This window comes from Moschus berezovskii, chromosome 2, assembly GCF_049115385.1.
Source record: "Moschus berezovskii isolate FMDL1 chromosome 2, NW_MosBer_1.0, whole genome shotgun sequence".
Lineage (NCBI taxonomy): Eukaryota > Metazoa > Chordata > Mammalia > Artiodactyla > Moschidae > Moschus > Moschus berezovskii.
Window position 1 is genome coordinate 52393935 of NC_142461.1, and position 19841 is coordinate 52413775.

General features: G+C 36.8%; 2 protein-coding genes across 5 annotated transcripts in view; one reads left to right on the forward strand and one right to left on the reverse strand.

Moving 5' to 3' along the window:
• Nucleotides 1-8485, forward strand: part of DNAH7 (dynein axonemal heavy chain 7) — a 301053-nt gene extending 292568 nt beyond the window's left edge. The window contains exons 62-65 of the mRNA XM_055397140.2: nucleotides 221-373; nucleotides 2142-2319; nucleotides 5983-6086; nucleotides 8279-8485. Coding sequence (XP_055253115.2) covers nucleotides 221-373; nucleotides 2142-2319; nucleotides 5983-6086; nucleotides 8279-8485 — 642 coding nt within the window. The remainder of the gene's footprint in view (nucleotides 1-220; nucleotides 374-2141; nucleotides 2320-5982; nucleotides 6087-8278) is intronic.
• Nucleotides 7700-19841, reverse strand: part of SLC39A10 (solute carrier family 39 member 10) — an 84175-nt gene continuing 72033 nt past the window's right edge. For all 4 annotated transcript variants that reach the window (XM_055397154.2, XM_055397153.2, XM_055397152.2 and 1 more), the window contains 2 exons: nucleotides 18355-18545; nucleotides 7700-11469 (listed from right to left, as the gene is read on the reverse strand). In XM_055397154.2, the coding sequence (XP_055253129.1) occupies nucleotides 11311-11469; nucleotides 18355-18545 (350 nt within the window). In that variant the 3' untranslated portion in view covers nucleotides 7700-11310. The remainder of the gene's footprint in view (nucleotides 11470-18354; nucleotides 18546-19841) is intronic.

The following is a 19841-nucleotide window of genomic DNA, read 5'->3' on the forward strand; positions in this document are numbered from 1 at the left end:
TATTTCAATGAAAGAAACTTTCCATTACAATTTGATTAGATTAAAATTGTTAATATCTTTCCAAGAAATAATTCAAAGATTCCATGTCTTGTGAGCCATACCTTTTCTTTCTCCCTTTTTTGGCTATACTTAACTAATCATAACTGTAAACAAGTTTAATTATAAAGTTATTCAAATGCTAGAATACTGTCATGTCAAACAATGGTTAAATGTGTTTCAGGGGCTTGTAGTGATGTCTACAGATCTTGAGGAAGTGGTTAGCAGTATTCTGAATGTCAAGATCCCAGGAATGTGGATGGGGAAATCATACCCAAGCCTTAAACCACTTGGGAGCTATGTGAATGACTTCCTTGCAAGACTAAAGTTTCTGCAGGTGAGTTAATCTGAATGCTCATATATTAGGGTTTTTTAAATTTCATTTTCTTCATTAGGATTTGCGACCCCATGTACGGTAGTCTGCCAGGGTCCTCTGTCCGTGGGATTCTCCAGGCAAGAATGCTAGAGTGGGTAGCCATTCCTGTTTCCAGATCTTCCCGACCCAGGGATCAAACCTGGGTCTCCTGCATTGAAGGTGGATTCTTTACCATCTGAACCACCAGGGAAGCCCATAATGAGCATTATTGTCTAGTTTTTCTGTGCATCCCAAGCATAAATGACCACTACTCAATATCACATATGGTTTATGTAACTGTTGCACTAAATTGTCAAAATACTAATATTGGAAGTAGAATCTCTGGAAGCTTCTTTAGGAGAGGTGTTCATGTTCAGTGAAGTTAGAAATTCAAATCAATGACATTTGAAGAGAAAAAGGGACTCATGTTGATATTTCAATTGAATATTTAGCTTTAAGAGATCCCTACAATGGAGCATCCTACAAGGCCAGACAAGCTACTAGTAAGGAGAATTATTTCTTTCTTGTGCAGCACTCTTCCAGGTCATGAAATCACTAGATTGCTATTTCAGTCCAAGTCAGTAATGGGCTAATTGTCTTGGAAATGTAGAGTGGGCAGAAGCCTGTCTCCTAATTACCTGGCAGTATTGGTTTTTAACTATGTTATTAACAATTCTATTTGTTAGAAGTATTAATTTCCTAGGTACTATATATAATGCATCAAAAATTGCCGTGAGGAAATTTCTCCAGGGATGGACTGACTAAACTCCCCTTCCATAATATAGGCCTTCTGTAGTACTAGACTTGGTGCTAAAGAATTAAGACTGTTCTTGAAAAATGAAGACTCTACCTTGGATGCCTATAGGGGAAAGTTCTTCAAATTCACTTCTTCAGACTGACTTCTATAATTTACCACTTAGTCAGTCAGTACTCAACTACTTGTTATATGATATGAACAGAATTACCCAGGTATCTTGATACTTACAAAGATCTTAAACTGTCACTATCCTGAATCTTCTGGGAGTTTGTTGTACAATAGAATGTCTTCATATGTTGGATTCATTGTATTTTGGTGAAGTAGAAGGGAAAACTTCTAAAGGAATATTCTACTGAGTACTAATAACCAGAGAAGAAAAAAGTAAAAAAAATTATCATCTAACCAGACTTTGTAGGAAGATCTTCCTTTATTCAACTAAACGTGATCTAGCATGCAACAATGTATATTAGAAACTATTTTATGGAACTTTTCTGAAAGAATCACTGTGCTGCGCTCAGTCATGTCTGACTGTGACTCCATGGACTGCAGCCCATCAGGCTCTTCTGTCCATGGGATTCTCCCAGCAAGAATACTGGGTGGGTTGCCATTTCCTCCTCCAGCGGATCTTCTAGACCCAGGAACTGAACCTATGTTTCTTACATCTCCTGCATTGGCAGGTGGATTCTTTACCACTAGCACTGCCTGGGAAGCCCGAAACAATCACTGGGCATGTATAAAACAGTCATTTGTATCTGCATTCATATCATTGCACAAGCTGGTGCAATGGATACAAAATTGATGCCAGAACACATTCTGAATATGCTGGCTATTTTTCAAATTTTGAGAGTATGGCTTTTTATTCCTCCAAGTGTTAGCTTATTAATTTACTAGAAAAAATAATAGGGGGAGTGTTTGGGGCAAATTTTATTAAGCAATGTTGCATTCAAAGTTGAAAGGCTCTAGTGTCTGGACACTTGTGCTTTGACACCACAGCAATGGTACGAGGTTGGCCCTCCTCCAGTCTTCTGGCTTTCTGGCTTCTTCTTCACACAAGCCTTCCTGACTGGTGCCCAGCAAAACTATGCCAGGAAACACACCATCCCCATTGATCTTCTTGGGTTTGACTATGAAGTGATGGAAGACAAAGAATACAAGTATGCTCCAGAAGATGGTAAGTGGCAGCAGTGGAATGAGTTGGCTTATATCTTGACACTGAACAAAAACATCACCTTCTTGCTCAATTTTCTCAGCTGTTAAAAAGGCAGAATGAGCAAAAGAAAGCAAGAAAAAAGGGGATGAAATGAATCTCAATAAAGAGTATATGTCCCTTGTATTGTTTTAGTTTTATACAACTTTGTAATTCTGAAGTTATTTCTAAAAAAAATGTTGGCTAGAAAGTAATCATCAAATTAACAATACATGGGATAATCAGCCATAATTTTCTTTTTATGGCTTGTTGTTTTAATTGATATACAATTGATTTCCCATGTTCTGTTCATTCCTGCTGTACAGCAAAATGATTCAGTTATACATATGTATATATAATATATACATGTTTTATAAATATATATATATACACACATCCTTTTATATTCTTTTCTATTTTGATTTATCATAGGATACTGAATAGTTTTCTGTGCTACACAATAAGATTTTGTTGTTTATACTTTCCATATATAATAGCTTACATCTGCTAACCCCAAACTCCCATTCCACCCCTTCCCCAACTCCTTCCTCCTTGGCAATCACAAGTCTGTTCTCTATGAGTCTGTTTCTGTTTCATAGATTCATTAGTGTCGTATTTTTAGATTCCACATATAAGTGATATCACACGGTATTTGTCTTTCTGACTTCACTCAGTATGACAACTGCAGGTCCATCATGTTGTTGTAAATGGCATTATTTCATTTTTAGTGGCTAATATTCCATTGTGTATATGTACCATGTCTTCTTTATTCACCGATGTTCTCAATGAACTTTTAGGTTGCTTCCATGTCTTGGCTATTGTAAAGAGTATTGAAGTGGACACTGGGGTGCATGTATCCTTTTAAACCATGTTCTTCTCCAGATATATGCCCAGGAGTGGGATTGTGGATCATATGGTAGCTAGCTCTATTTTTAGTTTTCATTACTCTGAGAGATAAATCAAAAAGATATTGCTGCAATTTATGTCAGAGTACCTATGTTTTCTTCTAAGAGTATTGATTATTACATTTACGTCTGTAATCCATTTCAAGTTTACTTTTGTGTATGGCGTTAGTGGTTTAATTCATTTTCTTTTTTTAACATGTAGCAGTCCAGTTTTCCCAACACTATTTATTGAAGAGACTGTCTTTTCTCCACTGTATAGTCTTGCCTCCTTTGTTGCAGATTAATTGACCATACGTGCATGGGTTTATTTCTGGTCATTCTATCCTGTTCCACTGTTTTTGTGCCAGTGCTATACTGTTTTGCTGACTGTAGCTTTGTAATACAGTCTTAAGTCAGGGAGCATTGCTCTGGCTATTCAGGATCTTTTGCGGGGTCTTGTGTATTTTGGGGCCATGAAAAAAGCTACTCACTCTTAAAGTGACTTTAAAGTGGCCACAATTAGTTATTCGATGAGTGTAAATCTGTCTAGATTTAGTATCATATATTCTACACGTATTTGCCTAAGATTTGTCTTAACTCAATCACCCTCTAGCACCCAGTAGTTCAGATATCAATGGGAAAAGCACTACAAAGCAAGAAGGGGGCAGGAAGGAGTGAACAAGGGCTGGGGATGCTGTCACCTCCACTCTGTGCTAACCACAGCTCACAGAAGCAAAGTGACTCACAGACCATGAAAGTGAAAGTCACTCAGTCGTGTCCAACTCTCTGTGACCCCATGGACTGTACAGTCCATGGAATTCTCCAGACCAGAATACTGGAGTGGGTAGCCTTTCCCTTCTCCAGGGGTCTTCCCAACCCAGCTCTCCCACATTGTAGGTGGATTCTTTACCAACTGAGCCACAAGGGAAGCCCAAGAAAACTGGAATGGTAGCCCATCCCTTCTCCAGATCTTCCCAACCCAGGAATCGAACCAGTCTCCTGCATTGCAGGTGGATTCTTTCAGAGCTATCAGGGAAGCCCCACAGACCAGGAAGGGCTGTTAAAACAGGACCCAGTTAGTATCTCCTATCATTTTGTTTTGTGTTTTCCATATGTCCCATGAGAGAGAAAAATTTATTTGTCACCATCACATTTCTTATAAAATTGTTGTTAGGTTGGAGGGAACTTTCATCCCCATTGTGGCTGTTCTAAAGGGGTTAAGATGAATTCTTCTCTTTACACCCTCTGACATAATCTTTCTTTTCGAAGTAAGGAATAGATCACCCATTAGTTAAAGCCAGACATTTACTGGGCTGTGCTTACCAGTCAGCAAGGTCAGAGTATTAAAAGCTCTCTGGGACCTGACTGCTGTCTCCTCTACTTTCTCTGTTCCCATCTATTATTGTGACTGGCCTACAGCCTTAAGATCTGGCTGGAGATGTGGGCATGTAGGATGTGCTTGCAGACCTCCCTGGCCCCCTCAGGCAGGTCCACCCCTTACCTGGCTCCAGGCTCAAGGTGAGTTTTGTAATTCAGCTTTACTAGAGTTATTCTTGGGAAGTTATTGGATGAGTGCTTTGCTAGCAAATAAAACTAACCTTTTATTCCAGCTATTCTTTCCGTCAGTAAAACCTAGAAAGAATAGAGGGTAAGTCTTCCCCTCAACATCCATCACTGGGCTATCCACATGTGACCTTTTAAATTTATAGCTAAAATTAAATTTAAATCTCTTGGTCCCACTAGCCATGTTTTAGATGTTTTAATAGCCAATCATATTGGAAAACACAGATATAAAATATTTTCATCACTGGATAAAGTCCTATTGGACAGCACTGCCCAAGTGGATTTTTTCATATCCTATTTTCACAAACTGCCTTCATCAGTATAGCTGATTTGATTCTAACTGTACAAGGTAGACAAAAACAGGCATTCAGTTCAGTCGCTCAGTCGTGTCCGACTCTTTGCGACCCCACAGACTGCAGGACACCAGGCATTATTGTTTTACAAATATTTTCCAATTGTTCTCTGGATAAAAAAACAGAGTTAAATGAATTGTTCAAGATCACACTGCACATTAGGAACTCTTCACCTATGTCTTCCTAAGTTCCTCATTGCCTCCCTTCATATCTGTGCAACCAATTACAATGAATATTTGTGTGTGCAGATACCCATATTCAATTCATGAAGCTTTACACAAGTGGATAGCCAGGGATGTGATCCAGGTTTCATGAATTCCTTAATTTGTGTTCTTCAGTTGATCGTGTATGACATTGCCTTCTGGATTCTCATACAGACTGAGGTGCAGCCTTGGAGTGAGAAGATTCTAACAGGGGAGGAGAAATTTAACTCTCAGGACATAAGACATCAGCAGAAGGGTGTTGTGTTCCCATGCTGCCTAGAAGCCACTGGGTCCCTACAATGACATTAAGAACTTCTGTAGATTTTGTGGACTCTTGATGTTATAGTCATTGGTCAATTAAAATATAAACTAATGTTTGCCCAGAGAACTTCATGTAAACTAATTTAAAATTCCTTTCCTCTTTTTGTCTCCCACATCAAGTTTTACTAGGCAAAATATAGCTATTCTTAAATTAAGAATATTAACACAAACTCAGAACATTGACTTTATTTTAGAGCAGATCTTCGTTTGCTGACCTAGTATCACTTGCACAGTATTCACCTGTAGAAATTTCAGCTTCACAACTCAATCTCAATCTGTATGCATATGCAAAGTGTTGTATTAACCTGCTTCTTTTATATTTAGGTGTTTTCATTCATGGACTGTTTCTGGATGGAGCTTCCTGGAATAGAAAGATCAAGAAACTTGCAGAATCACATCCCAAAATTCTTTATGATACAGTGCCTGTGGTTAGTATTTTCTCATGATATATATGTGGGGGGCTATTTTATACACGTACATACACATATGCAGTCAATTCTTATTTACAGTAGTTATGTTTTATAAACTTGCTACCAACATTAGTGAATACCGAACTCCTAGGCAAAATAAAAGGTTTTTGCAAAAAAAACCTAGGCAAAAACACCTAGCAAAAATCAGGTGGCCACATTTTTGTTAACTAATCAATATATAACTTTATTTGTGCTTCTGTTTAAAGATACCTTATTTAATATATACTGTTGATTCATTAACATTGAACTCATGAACTATAACTCATTCCTAAACAGTATTTATAAGGCATAGAGCAACCTTCTTGTATGAGGAACACTAGAACACTTCAGCCCTACACTTAGGGGCCTTTTTAAACAGAAAAATCACCAACTGAAAAACAAAATGCAAAAAGCTTAGCTTCGAAAGGATACTTGTTTATATTGTGAGAGTTGAAACAAGGCGGCAGAATATCACCAGGTTCAACTTCAGTTGGGAACATGCTTGCTGGTGACTTAGTTTTTGCTGCTCTGGCATGCTTGCGAATGAACATGAAAGCACAGAATATCAGTATTAGGATTAGGACTAAATCTTAGTGATAGGCAAATCTGCAAATATGGAATCCAGGAATAATGAGGACTGACTGTATACATGTATCCACATCCACACATAGGTTTATGATTTCTCTTACATATACATTGACCTAAAAATGTCAGACTTGCAGATTAAAAGATAATTATATGAAAACCTTCCGTTTAAAAATACTGTTTTCTAGGCACCAGTCTTTAGCATGGGCATACTAAGCTATATAAATACTAAGTTTCCAGCTGTTACTGCATTATGAGAAGATGGCTAGAGAGATTTTCACATAATTTGAAGGGTCAGTCTGGGACAGTCATAAAATACAGGCTGAGTTTTACATGAACTTACATGAATTCTGTTTGTGGGACACTGGGAGCCACTCAGAGACAGGCACTAATCCTTCAGAGCAGTTCTAACAGGTACAGAGAGGGACAGCTGACAATCGATTGCGAGAAACCTGCCATATATACCAAGATACTGTGGGCAGATAAAATTTCAAATATGAGACCCAAACTGAAAGTCACAAGGGCAAAATGTCTGTAATTTCAGGAGTCGATCTGGATCAATTTTTTCCTTTCATATAGAAACTCAAGTTTGTGGTGAATAGGATTTTACGTAGATAATCTGAAAAAGAAGTCATTAGTAAGAAAAACTCCCATGAAAAAAATCCACTTAGTAGAAACAAACCACGTCCAACTTGAGTGTTAAGTCCTTGTATTTAACAGTGTCTGAGCTTTACAGATCTTTATAGCTTTACAGTATCTGAGTAGCTTTATAGATCTCCACAATTATGTAGGAGAGAGACTAGCACCTTTATTAGCGCCTTCATACAGTTTGTGCTTAAACCTGAGAAACAAACAAAAAAAGGAATTCCAAACGAGATGTCAAGAATTGCTATTAGTACTGGACAAAGGTATTCAAGTTCTAAATGAAACAGTTTCCCCTTTTTGATCAGTTTGTTCTTCACTCTTATATTCAGAAATTACTCTAAAATTTTATTGAGATTGGTGAGGTTCAACTATGCTTACATTCTAGGAACTTGACTAATGACTCTTTAAGAATAATCTTAGAGTTGTATTGCAGTTATAAAGGCAACTATGTTTTAAACAGCACAAAGTAATAGCCCTTTAAAAATAGTCACCTAACATGGGGGAGGTGATCTAGTTCAACAGTCACTGATAAATATCCTTTCAGAATATTTTGGGATTGGCCTTTAATAAAGCAATATAACTTTGAGTATCAGTGGGAGCAGTTCTCACCTTTGAAAAGTATATTTGATTTTATTATCAGTGTAAGCACCAAAAGTCATCCTCAGGTAGGTATGGTAGGGAGATGATGAATAGATGGGTAGTATGCTTTTTCAGAGTAGATCACTATTTTTTCTCATTTAGCTTCTAATCTGGTTCTGAAGATAATTCTGAGAGCTCTAAATGTTTTGAGCAATGGCAGCACTGATGACAAAAATAAAATCAATTTAGCCCATAGAAATTTGCAGACATAACTAACCTTATGCCAATAACCCCACATTAGGTTCAAATATATGTAAATAGAACAAACAGCCTTGACTTAAATTTTGTCTACTTCCTTCTAGATGTGGCTAAAGCCCTGTAAGAGAACAGATATACCAGAACGACCAAGTTACACTGCCCCATTGTATAAGACAAGTGAGCGGAGAGGAACACTGTCAACCACTGGCCATTCTACGAATTTTGTGATTGCCATGATTCTTCCCTCTGACCAACCCAAGGAACACTGGATTGGACGGGGTGTAGCACTGTTGTGTCAACTTAATTCATAATTAGAAGGTGTCATTTCCCTGTTTTCATATTCTTTGTTAGATGAGTCAGTAGAAAATATATTTTACTTTTTAAAGAAGTTATTTGGTTTAAATCAATTTGACTAAAGTTATACTTAATATTTAAAATGACTCATACTTCAAAGTTAGGAACTATTCTAACAAAGACTAAATAAGACACACTGGTAGAGTTGCTCTTTTTGAGTAACTTTATTTGGGGAGCGTTCCATAAGCATTAGGAACATACATAAAATGACACACCACTGTTGACAATGAAAAAAACAGCATTTGATCATTTCCAGCTTTATAAATTTTTTAAAAAATGATTCAGTTACAACAACAAAAAAAAGTTTAGATATTTTAGCAAGTATCACCTTGCAGGACCATAATCACATTTAAGCCACTGACTTACTGTTAATGGAAAAAATTCACACTGCATCTAGTTACTATAGTATTCCTAAGCATAATCACAGCTGATTGAATGCAATGTGATATACACCAAAATTCATATGAATGTCACACAGTGACAGCATTGTACAAGTAACATTAATGACCTCCAACAAACACATGTTAAATTAGACTGGTCAAGATAAATGGAATGTTGGAGCCAAACAGAAATGTAGTGGAATTCAGATTGTCTAGTAAGACTTGAAATTATACATTAGGATGATGTAAAAACTAAATACTGGTGGAACCCCAAGAAAAATACTAGCAGCAACTGTTACAGCCCTCTTAAAGGTTTAAAAAAATCTAGCAAATAAAGATACTACCATTTTTGAGAGAATATAAAACTTTATATACTTCAGCATAACCTATTTGCTTTAAATCAGTCATTTATTTTTAAGACTGGGAGTATATTCCAGCTGTTGTTTTTCATAAAAGTTTTAAAATTAAGCAGATTTAATGCTGGAATGCAGAATCCTCCTTGGGCATAAAGACCCCAAAATGAACTATAAATATACCTTGGTTCAGAAAGCAAGATATCTGAATCACTTGAAGTTGGCAGTACTAAATAAAATATCAGCACCTTTTAGCTAGGTTGCTTGAAGGGTCAAGCAATGAGATGAGGACTGTCCTAATTCAGTGCCCAATGCTGAAAGTAATCTATGTATAAAACTCCTACTTGTTATAGGAAGCCATGAAGAAAGCAAGAAATAATTTTTCAAATTCAAGCGTAAATGAAGGAACTAACACCTAATGAACCCCTTGCTTACACCACACAGAAGAAACACTGGCAATACTCTTAATACCTGGATGCATGTGCTGCTCTCAGTTTTGTTTTAAAGTTCATGGAGTAAGAGAAACGGAACTGGGGAAAAGGAGGAGGACTAACTGAAAACATTTTAAATGGAATGGAACGAGTTTGGCTCTTAAATATCTGAACAATAAGATTTTTAAAGCCGCTACACAGGTAGCCAAGCAGATTACAACAAAGCTGCCCGCAGGTAGTTCAAATACAGTTTACCTGGCATAAATGAAGACCGTGTGGCACAAGATGTAAACAGAAAAGCTACATGCATATGATTAGTACTACAAATTATTAGGTCAAAATTCAGGATAAATGTGGCTTGCACTTCTCACAAATCATTCACCATTTATGGCAGGAGAACAGGGCACCTAAAAAAAGAGACTAATCCCTACCAGGCACGAAAAGCACATGTTGGCACAAAATGATGAGTGATTTCAGCCGAGTTACTTAACTGCATCTTCCAAGTCACCTGGTACCATGACAGCCAGGGCATCAATGGAGATCACCCTCAGAACCGTTCTTAGGCTTAACGTACAGATCATGAACATGGTAAACTTGCTGACTTACAGCCTTACTGCCAGCCAGAGCATGTGCTCCAGGTTCCAGTGCCAAACTGGTAGAGCACTGTGTACATTTAAAACTTACATTTCCCAAATAACTAATCATTTCTGTTAAAGTAGGGAATCTGAATATTTAGACCATGTTTGGGTTCTTCATTTTGCTGATATTTTCTAAAGGGTTACAATTTTAAGGGAAAACAAAACAAAACAAAACATTTTACCACATGCTCCAAACCCCTTACCCTCACCAAAAAAACCTGAAACAAAAATAAAAGTTAAAAAAAAAAAGCCCAAATACCAAGTATAATATTAATACAAAGAACCATTATGAATCTTTCATTAAACTGAAGCTCACACAAATGTACAGTCACAAATTTCAGTAGTTTAGGCTGCAAGTTTAAACCCTATGCAAATATATACAAAAATAGTAACTCTAGATTCAAAGAATAAGGGCCTTTTCCCAATGCTAAATCCATACTCTAATGCAGCCTGAGCTTTCCTCTAGGTTCTACAGTCCTACTTTATGCAGCTTCAAAGCTGTGTCATGTTGATCCCTATTACCATATGTAGCTGAATTAAAGGACACTACAATTCACTTTTAGCACAAAGAAAAGTCTGCCCGAAGTCCATTTAAAATATTTTTAAAGTTTAAGTGATTTTTTTCTTTTTGGTTCAATTTCTATTTCTGCATAGCCACAGAAGTTTCTACTAATAGAGACTACTTTAGTGTTTTTTATATGATTATTTCTTTATAAAAAGTCTTAATCAAACCTATATCAACACTGGTTCATGGAGTCCCATTTTCTCCTTTCTTTATCACAAGTTTTATATTTTTAAAAGACCCCTTCATGCAGGGCAAACAGTACTGAGCACTGGTCTTTGTGGTTAGGCTCAAATCTATGAACTTGTAAGTAGTGCAAGCCACTGACTTTTCTTTGAGCAACGTGCTTACAGTACAAGGAACAGATGCAAAGCTGCATGGTAACATTCTCATCATCAGCAGTGACTGCTGGGAATGGTCAAAACTGGAGGTCAAACACAATTTTGTCTTCATAGAGGGCAATTACCAGCATAATGGCAAATCCAAACAGCAATCCTAAATTCTGAAGAATGAATTGCCCCACTGGACAGAAGCCATGTTCTTCATTGTCACCATCACCATGCAACATTTCTGGAAGCTAAAAAATATTTTTTAAATATTTTAAATAATTTTGTATAATCTCATTTTTTAAACATTTTCATACTTAAGAAAGTTAGTGACTAAAGCACAATTACTAATAATTTTGAACATGGTGCTAACCATATTTTAGTCAAACACTTAGAAATTTTATGCTCTAGCTATGTACTAAATAAACACTAAATCTGTGCCCTCCTCACCTCCCAACAAAACACATTATATATGTATTAGTTATTTTTTAAAGTTTTACTGTCTACTAACATTTCTGCTAAAGTATAAAACTTTAGCAGTTTTGCCAATGAAACTCAGAAAAGAACACCACAATTCCCACACTTACTGATATATCTTAAGCTCACTGAGAAAGTAAGATTCCTTTGGGGGATATTTCATTCAAAACTATCATTTATTCACCCTTTTCCATCTAAATTCTCATTTCCAACTGCACATTTCATCAAGGATACACAGTAACAAGACAATTCCAAAACTGATACCTCTATGCTCTTAAAAGCCATTATTTTTCTTCCAATAACAGAAATAGTGTATCAAGGCTGCGCAGCAGAACTACTACCAAGTTATGCATGCTGTCTTCACAATGTATTCTATTCTCTTAACAGTGATAACATTTTTAAAATTTGAAAATTTCCAATATTTTTAAAGGCACAGTGCACTGAAAAGTATAGCTCAGCTTCTAAAGCACAAGCATATACCACATTTAAAAATAATCCATAGGAAAGTATAAAACTAAAATCCTTAATGTGTCTAAGTAAAAAGGATTTGCTGAAGATTGAATGTATGTGCATTATTATAAGCATACATTCTTCCCACCCAAACATAATCAAAATTAAAAAAGAACTATTTCCAATTTTCATATTCATTTTTGTTGTTTGTTTTTCAAGTTTGCAGTGAATATCTACAGGACACTGACATGCTACTCTATTTGACACTAAGCTTTTACTGCAAACAATATCTTGGTACTTTGAGGTTTAGGGAGGAGAAATGCAGTGTTAAGTACATAATGTCTACAAGGAAGAAATATCACTATTCCTTATTAAATAATGATACAATTAACCCAATTACAATGCTCTGACAGTGCTACAGTATATTTAACAATCTCCTGAGAGTCCTATTTAAGAACTACTTCACGCTGGTCATCCGTTCTGTTTATAGAAGTCTGCAGTAGTGTATGCTAATGGAGGTTACTGTTCCTATCCAGCAGAATTAAGTAGTAGAGACCATTGTAAATGTCAAAGGTGAATTACTGTGACAGAGAGTTTAAATATTTATTATTGTTTATTTTACAGAAAGTTTGCCAACCCCTGGGTTAAGACTAAAACTGGCAGGTTCTTACCTATGATTTTAGAAAGAAGACTACTTTTATTGTTATAAAAACTTTTTCCCCAAGATTTTATGGTTACAAAAATTTATAACTTTCCTTACTATTTAAGCATAAACAATGTACATTTCACAGAAATATTCCTTCTAGACATGTGCACATACCAACAAGAAGAGGCACCATAGTGCCTTCCTCACACTCGATTCTGTCCTGAATGCTAACGCCAATATTGTCTGTCATAAACCACAGTTAAGAGCCAGCCAGTACCTACCTACCACAGGTGTTAACATGCAACAGTGCTTGTTGATAAACAGGTGCTTTCCAAAGCTTTCAAAAAACAAGAAACTTTCAACTTGGTACCTGTCTAAAACTAAAACTACTGGTACTGATGCTATCTTATTTAATGACTATATAAATCAATATAAACTTCTTCCTTTTAGCTAAAGTGGTCTTTATAAAATAAAAATGAGATAACGTCTGTCATTGTTGCGTAAACCTCTTAATGGTCTCCCAAAATTCATAAGATTAGACTAATCTTCTTAGCATGGCAAATTGTGTGACTCATGATCTGATCACCATCTACCTAATTAATGACACTGTAGATATATTACCTAATATATGTCCTAAATTAGTCCTAAAATATATGTCGATAGTTTGTCCTTGTCCTATTTATAGAACACTTAGGTGTTTTCAATTGAGACATTATAACTACTCTGCAAAAAGTATTTTCTTATGATTTCATTTTTATTTGCTTGCTTTATTACCAATAATAATTTTATTCCCTCAGAATATAGTCCCAGGAGCAGACTGACTGGTAGAAGAAATGATGTTATTTCTTACATGCCCTTTCCTCTTGATTCTGATAAACTCTTCTACCTTCTTTAATACTTGCCTCAAATTTCCTATTCCAAAAAAAACTTGCCTAATTTTATTTCCCAATTTTTTAGCTAGCCTCTAATTCCACAAACATGGTACATCACTCAATCATAATGTGTATCCAAAGGACTGTAACTGATGGCTACTTTTCTTCATTAGACTATTAATTCCTTACTATAATGACACTCTGGTTCTTTTTACAAGTTTAGCTCTCTAGTATAAGAATTAGCTCATTCACTCTTCATTCAATTAATTATGAACTACATCGCCAGCAACTGAAATATTATAAAAAGGCTGCCTTCCAAGAACTGAATGCCTAATGGGGCAAAAAATGAACTCAATAAATAAATAAAATGTTTAGTGTGTTATTAGTAAATTTAGATACAAGTGCAAATGAGAAAAAGTAAAGTAGGAACAGAGGATGTGAAATGTTGGTGTGGAGACTGAAATTTTAGATAGGGTGCCTCAAGAAGTAAGGGAACTGGCCGGGAGAATGTCTCAGGAAAATACTCCACAGGAGCGATCAGCGAGAGCCAGGACCCTGAGGCAGAGTGTGCCTCCTGGGGGAGCAGAAGTGAGGTAAGGTTAGGAAAATTAGGGATGGAAAGGGAGAAGAAACAGGAGGATAAAAAAACCTTGAAGATCAAAACAAGAACTCTGTGCTTCTGCTTTAATGAGATGGAAAACCACTGAAGGGTTCAAAGCTCATAAATGATATGATCTAATTTAATCTTACAAGGATCACTTGAAAAAAAGAAAATCACTCAAGGTGTGGTGATAGATATAGGGTGTGGTGGCTAGGACAAGGGCAAAAAAGCAGGGAAAAGTTAAAAAGAGATGATGGTGCCTGGAATGAGAGTGGAGTATAGGTGATGAGGAGATGGAGCCCCAGTAGATGTGGGAGGGACAGAAAGGGGAGAGTCACAGAGTGATACTCAAGGTTTGATCTGAGAAAGAATAAACAAGAATAAAATTATCGTTAATAGATAGAGGATTTAAAAAAAAATAGATGGAGGATATTAATGTAGCTTTTTACAACTTTGTATTCTATTGTGTTTTTTCATTTGGTGAAATTTTAACTGTTAATGTTTTTGGCATTGTGCTTTGTACCATTTATTAAATAAAAAATAATAATAATAAAGGAAGTGCTGGTGTAAGGAGTAGGGTTGGCAAAAATCAAGAGCTGGTTTCTGAATATATTGTTTGTAACACCTTTTAGATATTCAGGTAAGCTGGTAGATAACACTAATCTGGAGTTAAGGAAATGGCCTGGACTAAAGATGTAAAGCTAGTGGAGGTGATGGAATTCCAACTGAGCTATTTCAAATCCTGAAAGATGATGCTGTGAAAGTGCTGCACTCAATATGCCAGCAAATTTGGAAAACTCAGCAGTGGTCACAGGACTGGAAAAGGTCAGTCTTCATTCCAATCCCAAAGAAAGGCAATGCCAAAGAATGCTCAAACTACCACACAATTGCACTCATCTCACACGCTAGTAAAGTCATGCTCACAATTCTCCAAGCCAGGCTTCAGCAATATGTGAACCGGGAACTCCCAGATGTTCAAGCAGGTTTTAGAAAAGGCAGAGGCACCAGAGATCAAATTGCCAACATCCGCTGGATCATGGAGAAAGCAAGAGTTCCAGAAAAACATCTATTTCTGCTTCATTGACTATGCCAAAGCCTTTGACTGTGTGGATCACAATAAACTGTGGAAAATTCTGAAAGAGATGGGAATCCCAGACCACCTGACCTGCCTCTTGAGAAACCTGTATGCAGGTCAGGAAGCAACTGTTAGAACTGGACATGGAACAACAGACTGGTTCCAAATAGGAAAAGGAGTGCGTCAAGGATGTATATTGTCACCCTGCTTATTTAACTTATATGCAGAGTACATCATGAGGAACGCTGGGCTGGAAGAAGCACAAGCTGGAATCAATATTGCCGGGAGAAATATCAATAAGCTCAGATATGCAGATGACACGACCCTTATGGCAGAAAGTGAAGAGGAACTCAAAAGCCTCTTGATGAAAGTGAAAGAGGAGAGTGAAAAGGTTGGCTTGAAGCTCAACATTCAGAAAACAAAGATCATGGCATCTGGTCCCATCATTTCATGGGAAATAGATGGGGAAACAGTGTCAGACTTTATTTTTTTTGGGCTCCAAAATCACTGCAGATGCTGATTGCAGCCATGAAATTAAAAGACGCTTACTCCTTGGAAGGAAAGTTATGACCAGCCTAGATAGCATATTGAAAAGCAGAGACATTACTTTGCCAACCAAGGTCCGTCTAGTCAAGGCTATAGTTTTTCCCGTGGTCATGTATGGATGTGAGAGTTGGACTGTGAAGAAAGCTGATCGCCGAAGAATTGATGCTTTTGAACTGTGGTGCTGGAGAAGACTCTTGAGAGTCCCTTGGACTGCAAGGAAATCCAACCAGTCCATTCTAAAGGAGATCAACCCTGGGTGTTCATTGGAAGGACTTATGCTAAAGCTGAAACTCCAATACTTTGGCCACCTCATGCGACGTGTTGACTCACTGGAAAACAGTCTGATTCTGGGAGGGATTGGTGGTAGGAGGAGATGGGGACGACAGAGAATGAGATGGCTGGATGGCATCACTGACTCGATGAACATGAGTTTGAGTGAACTCCGGGAGTTGGTGATGGACAGGGAGGCCTGGCATGCTGTGGTTCATGGGGTCGCAAAGAGTCGGACACGACTGAGCGACTGAACTGAACTGAAAGATGTAAAGAAAGATAAAGTGTTAGTCACTCAGTCATGTCCAACTCTTTGTGATCCCATGAACTACAGCCCGCCAGACTTCTCTGTCCATGGAATTCTCCAGGTAAGAATACTGGAGTGGGTAGCCATTCCCTTCCCCAGGGGATCTTCCCAACTCAGGGATCAAACCCGGGTCTCCTGCATTGCAGGACGACTCTTGACTGTCTGAGCCACCAGCCAAGCACAAAAAATGTGATGTGATACACCCTCATTGTGTGTGTGTGTGCTCAGTCGCTCAATTGTGCCTGCCTCTTTGCGACCTCATGGGCTGTAGCCTATCAGGCTCCTCGGTCCACAGGGTTTTCCAGGCAAGAATGTTGGAGAGGGTTGCAAAGTTAGGAATTATCAGCCAATAAATACTTAAAGCCATGAGACTTTAGCTATGAGACTAGGTAAGATTACTGAGAGGACTTTCATCAACATTCAGAGGTAAGGGAAGAGAAGAAAATCCATCAAAAGACTAAGAAAAGGCCAGAAACGCGGGAATTCAGGAAATGGTGGTGGTACAGAAGCCAACGGCCAAGGAAATCTTCCAAAGAGAAGAGAATGATCAACAGCCAAATGCTGCTGCTAGGAAAAGTGAAATGAAGACGAAAGGGTAAGTGACCAGTGAATTTAGCAATGTTCTGGTGAATGGTATATCTGACAAAGTAACCTGGCAGAGCAATCGGGGAGAAAACCTAATGAGCTAGACTCATGTGAGAAGAGAATTACAAAACAAGAATGGGTAATTGCTATAACTGGGAAGGAGAATAATAAATAGGGCAGTAGCTAGAACTGAAACCGGAATTGAAAAAGATCCTTTTCCACCCTACCTTTTTAAGACAGGAAAAGTAACATGAGGTTTATACACTGATAGGAATGATCCAGCAGGAGGGAAAAATAAATGACGCAGGAAAAAGGGAGAAATTTAAGGGAGTTGGTTGAGAAAGGGGATAGATAAGATTTAGAGAACAGTTTGAAGGAGCTGGATCTAGCTAGGAACACAGACTTTTTTTCATTGTAACAGGGACAAAGGTTAACAGGCATCGACACAGGGAAATGAGTAGAAATGGTGACGGAACTAGTGGGAAGTTGTCTCAGTGGCTTCAGTGTTCTCCATGGAATAGGAGGTAAGGTCATCAGCTAAACATGAGGACAGTAAGTGCGGTGTTAGAGGCTTACGGAGAGAGGAGGTAAATGGCTGCTTCTGGATATAAAATAAAAATTATTTTTTCTTACTGTCCAAACTTGCTATAATAAATATTCTGTAATTAAAAATTTAGGATATATAACTGAAATGAGACTATCTAATAGAGTCTACTAGGAAGAAAAGTGAACACAGTTACCTAGTTAAAAACAGAACGTAACCAAATTATTCTGCAAACACACTGCCTAACACATTTAGGATACAAAAGTAAAATTAAAATTAAACTAATTAGTGTTACAGATTTATTAACTTTAAACTGAAGTTAGAAATAAGGGCAATTACATAAACACCTTGGAATATAAAACATTTTCTGCAGAAGGCTGGAGAGATATAGTGCTTCCTTCCTATTTGCTATTAAGCAAGCTAAAAGAATTATTTTGTTAACCATAAAAAAACACTTCCACCCCAATATTACAAAACCTTCAAAGTACTATAGTAATTTTGTAATTATACCTTTACATATTATTGATGGTTACTTTGAGTAGTATTATTTGATCAAAATTTTCAAGATAACTGGTTGTCAAAGAAGGAATACTCCTACTTAAATATCTTTTTTAATAGATTATTTAAGATATCACATGTCTTTAAAATGGGTTAAATGTTTATTAGTCTTTCAAACTCCATCCAAAGAGTTCTTCCATTTTTGGAAGTTCATTCTACTTACAGGTTTAGTATAAGAACAAAAATATAAAATAAGCCGTCTTACCATATCCACCAAGGCTACGTAGAGGAACATGCCTGCAGTGATTGCAAAGATCCAAAGTGTGATGTTATTGGCATATTGACCAACAGCTGTGCCTATGAGCATGCCTATGTAAGCCATCATGGCAGAGAGGAGGTTGTATACAATTGCTTGCTTTACAGTCATGCCTGCTTTAAGAAGAACTGCAAAATCACCTGCAGTTAAGACATAATGTAAGTTTTAAAACCACAGGATTTTACTTATAAATTCAGGAAAACACCAACAAAAAAAAAAACAAAATTAAGAATGACATAAAAAGATATACCTTTATAACTGAAATTTTATAATGAAATTTTATTTTACTTATTAAACCTTAACACATGCAAAACCTTGGGTGAATCTCAAAGGCATCATGCTGAAAATAGTCTGGAAGGTTATATATGACTCCATTATATGATATTCTCAAAAAGATAAAACGATAGTGATGAAGAGCACTTGGGGTCACCAAGGGGCAAGGATAGAAAAGGGATGTGACTACACAGGGACAGCATGAAGGGGTTTGCTGAGATGATGGAACTGTTATCCTTGATGGTGGTATCAGTGACACAAATCTATATACACGTTAAAATTCAAAGAACTGTATATCAAAAGCAAGGTCAATGTTACTGGATAACTGAAATGAAAATTTTACAGAACACCAAAAAGACGTAAGAAAAAAGAACTTCACCACAGCACTTTTTGTGAGCAACAAATAAAGCTCTCTACTCTGATCTCTGCCCTTTCTAAGGGAAATGGGCTAAGAAAGAACAGAGGTAACAGATTCTAAGTATATTGTATGCAGTTTACATTTATGTTTTCTTTATTCCAAAAGAAAAGTTAAATCTTAATTCTGAAAATCCTAAAAATGTAAAAAGAATAAAGAGACTTTTCTCACTCATCTGTCTAAAGCTGGTAAATAAAGGATTAAATATTGATTAGAGACATTACTAGAAGGGCAAAATGTTGCTAGAACTAATAGTCTTGAAGCTAATGGATCAAAAGTAATAGTTTCATTAATTGTAATTTTTTGTTTTAGCTACTAAATGTACAAACATCCAGTCAATTTCTGAATGTTCAGTAGATGCAAGTTACTATACAGAATACTGAGGGTTGTTTCTTTCCCATGAGAAGGTATCTTACGTGACTAAAAGCACATGATCTAGGTGTGTGTATGTGTTAAGTTATGATTACATGATTCTCATTTATAATAGATAAGTAGAAGTTAACAACAAAGAAATTAGTGCAAAGCATTATTTTCCATGTTCTAATGAAATGCCATAAACTACATCCTGCAACATTATTGGGAAAGATAATACAATCGAGGAGATTACCTACCAATGGCTTCTAAACTGCCATTCTCCAGTTTCCACCTAATATTACTATACATCCTATATCTTCTCTCTCTCATCCTAAATACTTAATTCTCCTGTTGAGACTTGGATTCAATGTCAGTTTTTATCTCTTCTCTAGAG